The sequence below is a fragment of the Barbatula barbatula genome, assembly GCF_947034865.1.
Source record: "Barbatula barbatula genome assembly, chromosome: 19".
Taxonomy (NCBI): domain Eukaryota; kingdom Metazoa; phylum Chordata; class Actinopteri; order Cypriniformes; family Nemacheilidae; genus Barbatula; species Barbatula barbatula.
The window spans coordinates 22710782-22721500 of NC_136782.1; the positions used below are offsets into that span (position 1 = coordinate 22710782).

Below are 10719 nucleotides of genomic sequence, written 5' to 3' on the forward strand. Positions count from 1 at the left end.
TATTTAAATCTAAGCTAAAGGTCTATCTGTTGTCTCGAGCCTTTAACATCTAGTTATTTGTCTTTATTTTTCTTGGAGTTTTCTTTTGTGTAAAGCCTTTGTTTGTGTGTGCTATATAAATAATAAACTGAACTGAAAAAAAAGTAATGATGTTCCAGCATTGTATAACAGAATTAGTTTTTTTGTTAAATTAAAATGCTAAGATTAACACTGTGTCTACACGAGACGTGACAGATGCGACATGACAATCTGCTTGTTCTTAATGGCCGCTGAATCCAGTGTGGACAAGATTTTTAACTATAATGGGTTCTAATTCATTTCTAATGTCTTTTGTCGTTTGGCGTTGCGCTGGTCGCGTCCGGTGTATATAAGATGATAATTGTTTGTATGGGGGGCTGCAAAGCGATGCACTCAACACAAAGGGGCCCGTACAACGAAACATTTGAGAACCAATGGTCTAAAGGATATTAAGGTTGTTTTGGATTGAGGTTTAGGGAACGCTCTGGAGAATCTCACGAGACGACTGAAGATGGATTTTTTAAACACTGAATAATGAACGGCTCTACTGTCTGCATTCTCAATCTAAACAAAATGACTGTTCAGTGTGTGAGTGTTCATGTATCACATCAATGATTTCTAAAGGTGCTTGCCAACATTATCACCAACATTACTCTTTATTTCTGGACACAAATTTGATGTTTGAGAAAATGTGTCTGTGTGTGTTTTTGTTGGTGTAGACCTAAAGACTTTCAACAGGTAATTCCATGATCCGTTGATCCGTCGTCTAGTGAGATAAACAGGCCGGGGCGAGAAAGACATTGATTCTGCTTGTACAAAACAACAACACAAAGATGACAAAACCATTAGAAACCAGTGTTGTGAATGTTGTGGCAACAGTTGGTCTCTGAAGGTCAGTGAGAACCGCTCTACAAGTATATAAGAAGAACCACAGAAATAATGTTCACCTTCATAAGGTCCTTCAGCCCACATGCACCACACTCTCACCTGCACTAACATACATCATCAACACCTCCCTACTCACCGGCACTTTTCCATCCACATTCAAACAGGCCCACGTCACGCCCGTACTCAAGAAACCTTTATTGGACCCTACTATTATCGACAGCTACAGACCTGTCTCTCTCTTCCATTTTATTGCGAAAACTCTTGAAAGGGCAGTTTTCAACCAAGTTTCCTCATACCTATCCCAGAACAATCTACTGGATGACAAGCAGTCTGGCTTAAAAACTAACTACTCCACGGAGACTGCACTGCTATCGGTCGCAGAAACACTGCGGCTAGCCAAAGTGGAATCAAAATCCTCGGTACTGATTCTGTTAGACCTATCTGCAGTGTTTGACACGGTCAATCACCAGATACTGCTAGCAACCCTGTCATCCTTAACAATCTCAGGCTCCCCTCCACTGGTTCCAATCCTACCTCTCCGGCAGATCATTCAAGGTGTCATGGAGGGGCTAGCTGTCCACTGCTCACCATATGATCCCTGGGATCCCTCAGGGATCGGTGCTTAGACCGCTGCTTTCTTCCATCTACATGACATCCTTAGGACCCATCATACGGGCACACGGCTTCTCGTATCACTGTTATGCTGATGACACCCAGATCTACATCTCGTTTCACCCAGACGAAACCACTGTAGCAGCTCGCATAACAGCCTGCCTAGATAACATCTCAGCTTGGATGAAAGAGCATCACCTGCATCTGAACTCGGCCAAGACAGAACTACTCGTCTTTCCGGCACACCCCACGGTCCAACACGATCTCACCATCCAGCTTGGCAATTCCACTATCGTCCTATTTAACATTCACAAGGTTAGACCCTACCTCACTGAGCCTGTGGCACAACTCCTTGTCTAGGCCCTGGTAATCTCAAGATTGAACTACTGCAATGCTCTCCTTGCTGGTCTACATGCAAAGCTATCAAACCACTTCCAGCTGGTTCAAAATGCAGCAGCACGACTCATCTTCCAACAGCCCAGAAGGGCTCATGTGACACCCCTTTTCATCTCTCTCCACTGGCTACCGGTTGACAAAATACATAAGTGATTGTGTGGTTGGTGTGGTTGGTGGTTGCCAGCACCACCCGGTCCTGTAGATTCATCCTCTACAACATTAGGAAAATTAGACCTTTCCTATCGGAGCACTCTACGCAAGTCCTAGTCCAGGCTCTTGTTAGGGATGCTCCGATCCGATATTCGTATCGGGTATCGGCGTCGATACGTAATAAAATTCTAGATCGGGTATCGGTGCAATTTGTCACCGATACCCGATCTGACATAAAATTTGTGCTAGACGATGTAAAAGTTCATGGAGACACCGGCGCTTAAACTCTCTCGTGGGCGGCTGCGCATTGCGCAACGTGCGACATCATACGCTAGCAACGTGTGACATCATACGCTAGCAACGTGCGACATCATACGCTAGCAACGTGCTCTGTACGTAGTGCACGTGAACAAGTGAACAAATAGCAGCGAACAGCATGGAGCGAGCCAAAATATCTGTCATTTGGAGTTATTTAACAACAGCTACGCCAATAAGTTCCACCGCTTTCATTGTTATGGATGGGCAACCGCTGTCCGTCGTTGCGAATAATGGCTTCAGACTCCTTATAAACCACCTGGAGCCGCAGTACGACACGCCGAAGCGTAAATATTTAACTCTACCTTGAACTGTACCGAAAAGTCAAAAAGCAAACACATATCATAAAAAATTAAAGATGTCAATGCGGTGAGTTTTACAACAGATATCTGGAGCTGCGACGTGTCGCTTTTAAGTTTAACCGCACACTGGTTGGATGAGAATTTTGTGCCACAAAATGCCACGTTAAATGCAACAAATATGTGCAGTTTTACTCAGCTAGGGAAGCTAGTGTTTTATTCATCTGTTTCTGTGTTGGATGTTAAATTTTATTTTCACTAAACTTTAGTTTAGTTAAGTGGACTTTGCTTTAGTGACTAAAGCATTAAAAAGATCTGATTCATGTTATTTTGAATATCTAAAGCAGTAAAGCTAGTACTTTTTTGCTCAATTTCAGCAGCTTTTTTTTGCGAATTGATTTTTTTATTATTTTTGCACTTTCTTAAAAATTATTAAGAGATTTTGTTTCCATTTATTTATACCCGTTTATCAAGCTAGTGAAGCTGTTGTTATATTCAGCTGCTTAATTTGCACTTTAATTTTGAATGTCTTTTGTCCAAAGATAGTGAACACTTTTGTTTTATTTTTCATTTGTTTTGCACCGGTGCTGGTTTAATAAACTATTTACTAAATTTGTGAATCATTAGTTTGTTATTTTGTTTTACGGGGTCAGGAAATTTATGTTAAGTCGAGCCTGATGTCTTGCACAGCAATGCACATAGTTTATTAAGTAATTCTGCACTTTAAAATTTTTACCTTAGTATCGGATCGGTACTCGGTATCGGCCGATACTGAATCTCAGGTATCGGAATCGGTATCGGAAGCAAAAAAGGTGGATCGGAGCATCCCTAGCTCTTGTCCTGTCCAAACTGGATTATTGCAATGCGCTTCTGGCTGGACTTCCTGCTTGCACAATCAAACCTCTCCAGATGATCTAGAATGCGGCGGCAAGAGTGGTCTTCAATGAACCGAAGAGAGCGCATGTAACTCCGCTCTTCATCAGGTTACACTGGCTCCCTGTTGCCGCCCGCATAGAGTTCAAAGCTTTGCTCCTGGCCTACAAGACCAACACCGGATCTGCACCATCGTATCTCCACTCGATAATGCAGATTTATGTTCCTGCCAGATCACTGCGGTCTGCAAAGGAACAACGACTAGTGGTACCATCCCAAAAAGGAAAAAAGTCACTCTCCCGTACCTTCTCTGGATCTGTTCCACATTGGTGGAACGATCAACCAGCTGCTACAAGATCAGCAGACTCGGTTGCCATCTTTAAAAAACGCCTAAAAACGCATCTCTTCCGTCAACACGTCGCTGATTGATTATTCCTAATTCTCTTCCCTTTCCTTCAAAAAAAAAAAAAAGAAAAAAATAAAAAAACACTTACTAACCTCACTAACCTCACTATTCTTAGCTTTTTATACTGTGCTAGGCTTTAATGGACTAGTTTGATGCACTTATGTATTTTGTTGCCTATGTTGTTATAATTGCTTCCAATGTTTCCTCATCTGTAAGTGGCTTTGGATAAAAGCGTCTGCTAAATGACTAAATGTAAAATGTAAGTGCATCAAACTAGTCCATTAAAGCCTAGCACAGTATAAAAAGCTAAGAATAGTGAGGTTAGTAAGTTTTTTTTTTTTTATAAAGAAGGAAAGGGAAGAGAATTAGGAAAAATCAATCAGCGACGTGTTGACGGAAGAGATGCGTTTTAAGGCGTTTTTTGAAGATGGCAACCAAGTCTGCTGATCTTGTAGGAACAGATCCAGAGAAGGTACGGGAGAGTGACTTTTTTCCTTTTTGGGATGGTACCACTAGTCGTTGTTCCTTTGCAGACCGCAGTGATCTGGCAGGAACATAGATCTGCATTAGTGAGTGGAGATACGATGGTGCAGATCCGGTGTTGGTCTTGTAGGCCAGGAGCATTGCTTTGAACTTTATGCGGGCGGCAACAGGGAGCCAGTGTAACCTGATGAAGAGCGGAGTTACATGCGCTCTCTTCGGTTCATTGAAGAGAGTTCTGGGTGACCATTCCCTTTTCGATAGAATACATCTTTTGTTACGTGTCTAATACATGCACGGGCAACTTATAACACACCAAAGACACAGAAAAACACGTATTTGTGCCGTATGATCCCTTTAAGTCTTTAGTAGCTAACGCACTTGTGTTTATTAGCCTGTCCCGGTATTTAGGCATTAAAACAGCATAATTGACAATATAACCACACACGTCTTTCTTTATCAATGCTTAGATTCCATAATGACAAGACAACATCAGGATGATGAAAAGCTCAAGAGAAAGCAGATGAAGAGTCCTCCTGTGTGCTACACGCTCCCACTGCATTGTGTTTGAAAAGGTTGTCATGACAACTGAAAGTCAACTCGTCGTTCTGTCCTGTCCCGATGATATCTTCATTTCCGGAGGTTATAACCACACAAAGACCTTCATGGGACGAGATGAGAGCTGCTGTCGGCTTAGTTTAACCTGCAGATAATTTCTGACATCATTCAACACCGATCACATGATGATGACACTGAGTTTATTCATCAGTATTCGTATGAAACCGATTCTCAGATCGCCACTCTTTATATTTCTGTATTTTTATAACATTTGTATTGCAAAAGTACTTGCAGCTGGGCTGCGTACAAGTGGTGCAGAGTAATGTCAGTTTCTCTCTCTCCATTTGTCTCTTGCTATTCTTCAACTAAAAAGGTGTTTGTAGCGAGGTAGGCAGGACGAGAGCCGGGATGCGTGGCCTCGTATCACAGAGGAGATTGTGTTGCATAAGAGGACGACCGACCGGACCATCAGTGACGGAGGACCAGGCCTGTATTTTATGTTGTGGTTCGTGTGTTAATTTAATTAAAAGTAATTTTATGATCGCCGGTTCCCGCCTCCTTCCTTCTCTTTTATTAATAACAGTGTTATTTTGCTAATGCAAGTTTAGACAGTCTACAGGTTGGATACATATATAACTGTATGTGACATAAAAATCTTATATTTATATCTGTCTCTCTATCAGCTAAGCCGATAAAGTTAATGTCTTCTTATTTCATGTCCAGCCGCAGAATCTTAAAGTATTACAGACTCTCTCTCTCTCTCTCTCTCTCTCTCTCTCTCTCTCTCTCTCAGTATATTGAGTTTTTTTTCACTGTAAAACCAGCACATTTGGAACATAAAAAAAACTCAGAACCCATCTCTTCTGTGGAATTTTTTTTAAGAAAACTAACTCTCTCTCTTCTCTCAACAGGTCGTGGTCTGGCTTTTTTTTAAACTAGTAACTTTGTATTAGCACCTATTGTACTATTGCTCCCTGAACTCTTTGTAAGTCGCTTTGGATAAAAGCATCTGCTAAATGACTAAATGTAAATGTTTTAACCATTATATTAACAGTTTCAAAAGCTGACACCTTTCAAATCCAGCCAATTGATCTAGAAGAATTATCTTAAAATACAATCAGCCAAATTAAGTAGTTGAAGGCACAAACGTTGAATTTTTCCAATGAAAATAATTTTAAATTCATCACAGTCAAACCTATTCACAAACAGATCATCTGTCTCTTACATATGTGCAATGTTAGCATAAAACATGTCTTTATGTAGTTTTAACTTTTTTCTCTAACGGCTAAGGGTTCAGTCAGTGGAGGAAGGAGGATTGACAGTGTGATATGATCGACACCTCTGCTAACTTGAGCACTAGGCAAAATGTCACAGATTTCAACAAACGCTTTACAAATGATCTGTTTAATATAATTTAATTTTAAATGACTTAAACTACAGTTAATTTTTTTACAGTGTAGCCAATTGTACACACACAGTATTAACTTTTACGGCTGCAAGCGGCCATTTACAGCACTACCCCCATCACATTATACAATGGTGCTGAAAAAATTTAGTAAGATCAGAATTCTGCTGAGAAATACATCCACTGTGCGATTAACAATTTCCAAGAATTAAGAAGCGTTTGAGCTCAGACACATAATGAGGTAGCGTGGGATTTCTAACCTCTGCTCCACCCGAAACCCTTGAACAGGAGCTGCACAGAAAGTCAATAAATGTAGAGGCGAGTGGATTCAGTAGAATTCATTTCCGCCTCTGTTCTCCTCTACAGCCATCAAAAGCAAACGCTGCCTGACTGGAATGAATAATCGCTGCAGCTCTGCACGCCACGCAAATCAATGTTGGACTTTCCATATTCTGTTATTTTGGATAAGAGTTCACCACAACATCCTACTGTTCTAATGGAGAATTACTAAGATCAGTTTGTGTGTCACATTATGGCTGTAACAGACGATGTTTAGTTCTTTTCGCACATTCTTCCCAATCTACTGTATTGTCTTCCACAGCAAGTGCCCTGTTTAGTGTACTAGCGTGGGCTCTTGATTCTGTTGAGCACTCAGAAGTATACTGCTCCTGTTCTTTCGATTGTGTCTATTGTGTCTTTTGTCTTCACACAATGTGTTATTGAAAGCATTGGGTCAATGATCTTTCCCTACACACTGCACAGTCATCTGATGAAACAATCCACAAACAAAGCTTTATGATGTATTTCATAAAACCTTCAAAAATCTACTTCAAAGTCATTTCTTCTGTGAATACTTAACAGGCAAATGAAAAAAACATTGTACACTAACCCTCTGTCTCTCTTTCTCTCAACAGGTGTTGTTCTAGCTTTTGTTGAAACTAGTAACTTTGTATAAGCTATTGTGCTTTTGCTCTTTTATTTCATATCACTTATTGCTCCCTGAACTCTTTGTAAGTCGCTTTGGATAAAAGCATCTGCTAAATGACTCAATGTAAATGTTATGAACACTGACTAATCTAAGTCACTAAATGTGATTTCTGTGAAGAACATCAATGCCAGTCTATATAATCCTCTATTTAGCAGATGCTTTTATCCAAAGCGACTTACAAAGAGTTCAGGGAGCAATAACCGATATGTTATATAAGAGCAATAGTACAATAGGAGCTAATAAAAAGTTACTAGTTTCAACAAAAGGCAGAACAACACCTGTTGAGAGAAGAGGGTTAGTTAGTGTAAGTTTTTTTTCTTCTTTTTTTCATTTGTAGGTAAATAACTCCTTTAATTTTATGATGTTATGCATGTCATATTGTCAGCTGAGCTCTTCTTTTCTGTCGCATGGTCTTTAAGGTTTAGGGAAACCCTGAATAACGGATCTCTTATCAACCCGCTGACCCGATCCAATGGAGACCTCTATTGGCCCATCGAGTGCAAGCACAGAGAGTCAATCATTCGTCACTGCTCCTGCATTAGTCCTGAAGTTACCTACAGAGCAGTGGTGTACGCTGTATGCATACTTTTTCCACAGCGCTGTTTGCGTACAATAATTTCTACAGATCAATATTAGCCTATACCCTCCCCTGTATACCCATCTCCAAGCTGCATTTGTGGTAGCACCCTTATTCTTTATTTTGTTTTCATTCATACAATTGGTGCATTTCTTAGAAAATAAACACTATTTTTGGCTCCCTGAACTTTTTGTAAGTCGTTTTGGATAAAAGTGTCTGCTAAATGACTAAATTTAAATGTATTTTCAGTGGACTGTCTGCACTAAATAACACGCGACAAAAGGAATCTCTTCCCCTTAAATGATTAACATGTATTTATACTGAGATGCCAGTGTTGGGAAAGTTAAATCTGTATCTGTACAAAGTTAAATCTTGCATGTGTTTTATGTAGCCTAATTGGTGTATTAAATAGTAAAAATCTTGTGTATGTAATGTGATGTCTTAAAAAAAAGATATGCTTTGTGGTCCAACAGTACATGCATTTATATAAATGTGGTTAAGTGTCATTTTCAAAAGACACATTTTTGATATTTTTAAGCAACAAGAGATTTTTGTTTCCAAAATGTAAGGTTTGATGATAAACCTCCAAGTTCACTGATTGGCCCACCACTTTCACTCTTCAACCCAGAGAATTATGTAAAGTCTGTAATTCTGTACATGGCACTCTGAAAGTGCTAGGCTATTCATAATCAACGCATAAGTGAAGAACTGTGCATAAATATTAATCAATGGCTCATTTAATAATTGTCATGTTACTAGACAAACAAAGAAACAAAATGAGGTCTTTTTTTGGTCGCTTGGGTTGAGGTAATAGTGGTACATTACACCACTTTTTTGCTAGCACTACACTACGGCTACAGACTACACCAGCTTTCACATTTTATCCATGAACCAGGTCTTGTAATAACCGTCCGTGTGTTGAATATGTTGATATTCGTGTTCAAAATACCACCTGAAAGTTTTTTGTGTTTTCTGACATAATTACTGTTCAACCTAATGAGTGTGTCCTATCCTGACAGCCGAATCAATATTACTAATGGATGTAAGTGCTCTCATCAATAACATTAGAAGAAAAACAACAGCAGAGTTTTTGCTCAGGCATCTGTATAAGTATAAACATCTAACCAAACAGATCCTTATAATGAGACGTGTGATTGATAAGAGAAGAAAAATATGAGCTCAATCCTTCAGTGGTATAAAGCTTCAGAAGGTCCTACAAGGACACGGTCAACAGCATATCACTGTTACAAGTGTAGTCTAATGATCGCCTGTGCTGATGCTGATGCTGATGCTGAGCTTCTCACAACACACACAGACACACTTGAATTCACAACAACCACTTCTGTCTGCAATAAACCCCAGTGCATGAAGGTCTAAACTCAATCCGGGAACAGAGCACACAAATGAAAATGGACACGTCCAGGAAAATCGGATCTTAACCAGCCCATCAGTAAAAATAAGCCTATGTCGTGAAACATCACCGTCTGATTGAATGAACTTATGAATGATAGCGACATAAAACGGCACGACTGCGCGCGTATTCTATGCGAGTCGGAACGGAAACGCACGTGACGGTTGTGATGTTCATCTTTACCTTCAAAGCCGAAGAGCACTAAGAATCCCGGCAGAAAGATCGCGTGCATCCACAAGCAGCTCATGTCGTCCATCCGTCGCTATATCTGCTTCTGCTCGTGTTCGGCTCGGTGATGATGACAGCAGTGCTCGTGCTCGTGCTCGCTTCGGACGCGGATGCTGCAGCTAAACCTCTGATGCTGGGTTGCCATCTAAAGAACAGCAAATCAAACTCATTAAACATGAGACACACGTACATCCCTCTGTTTCCTGTTCCTGCCTAATTATTCCTTGTTGGTGAACGCGGAAGCAAACGATGTGACGTGCTTTTTTTTAGACTTTATTATTAATTCAAATAAAGCAATATAGAGAACAATATTGATAGTTACACTTCATGAAAATCACAATCATACTACAGGGAAGAAAAAACAAAAACAAACTAAACAAATAAAATAACATTAGCCAGAGGGGGAGAGCAATGTTTTACTTTAAGGATTTTTGTTTTTTTACGCCCACCAAATATAGCCATTAAATCAACCAAAACATTGACGATAGTAGATTTTTATCCCCAAAATATGCATTTGTGAATAAAACATTATACCAAGTATTATAAAAAGAAATATTTATTGAAAACTAGAGAAAAAAATTATCAAAAGTATGCGGTTGGTGAGACAAGGACAGAGGGTGGAGCAGGTTTCTGGAGCAGGTTTTCATCGAGGATGTCTCTGTACATTGCTGCATTCATCTTTTCCCAGTTCCTGCTGCCGAAAAACATCCCCACAGCATGATGCTGCCACCACCATGCTTCACTGTAGGGATGGTATTGGCCAGGTGATGAGCGGTGCCTGGTTTCCTCCAGACATGATGCTCAATCTTTGTTTCATCAGACCAGAGAATTTTGTTTCTCATGGTCTGAGAGTCCATCAGCCAGGCTGTTGTGTGCCTTATATTCCTGTCTCGTGGGTCTACAGACAATTCCTTGGACTTCATGGCTTGGTTTGTGCTCTGACACGCACTGTTAACTGTGGGACCTTATATAGACAGGTGTGTGCCTTTCCAAATTATGTCCAATCCACTGAATTTACCACAGATGGACTCCAATCAAGTTGTAGAAACATCTCAAGGAAGATCACTGGAAATGTCTCGGTTACGTATGCAACCTCCGTTCCCTGATGGAGGGAA

At 40.2% G+C, this 10719-nt stretch overlaps 1 protein-coding gene across 1 annotated transcript in view; it reads right to left on the reverse strand.

The window, feature by feature from the left end:
• lsamp (limbic system associated membrane protein) overlaps positions 1-9794 on the reverse strand; it is a 78946-nt gene extending 69152 nt beyond the window's left edge. The window contains exon 1 of the mRNA XM_079481195.1: positions 9560-9794. Coding sequence (XP_079337321.1) covers positions 9560-9632 — 73 coding nt within the window. The 5' untranslated portion in view covers positions 9633-9794. The remainder of the gene's footprint in view (positions 1-9559) is intronic.
• Positions 9795-10719: the final 925 nt, after the last annotated feature.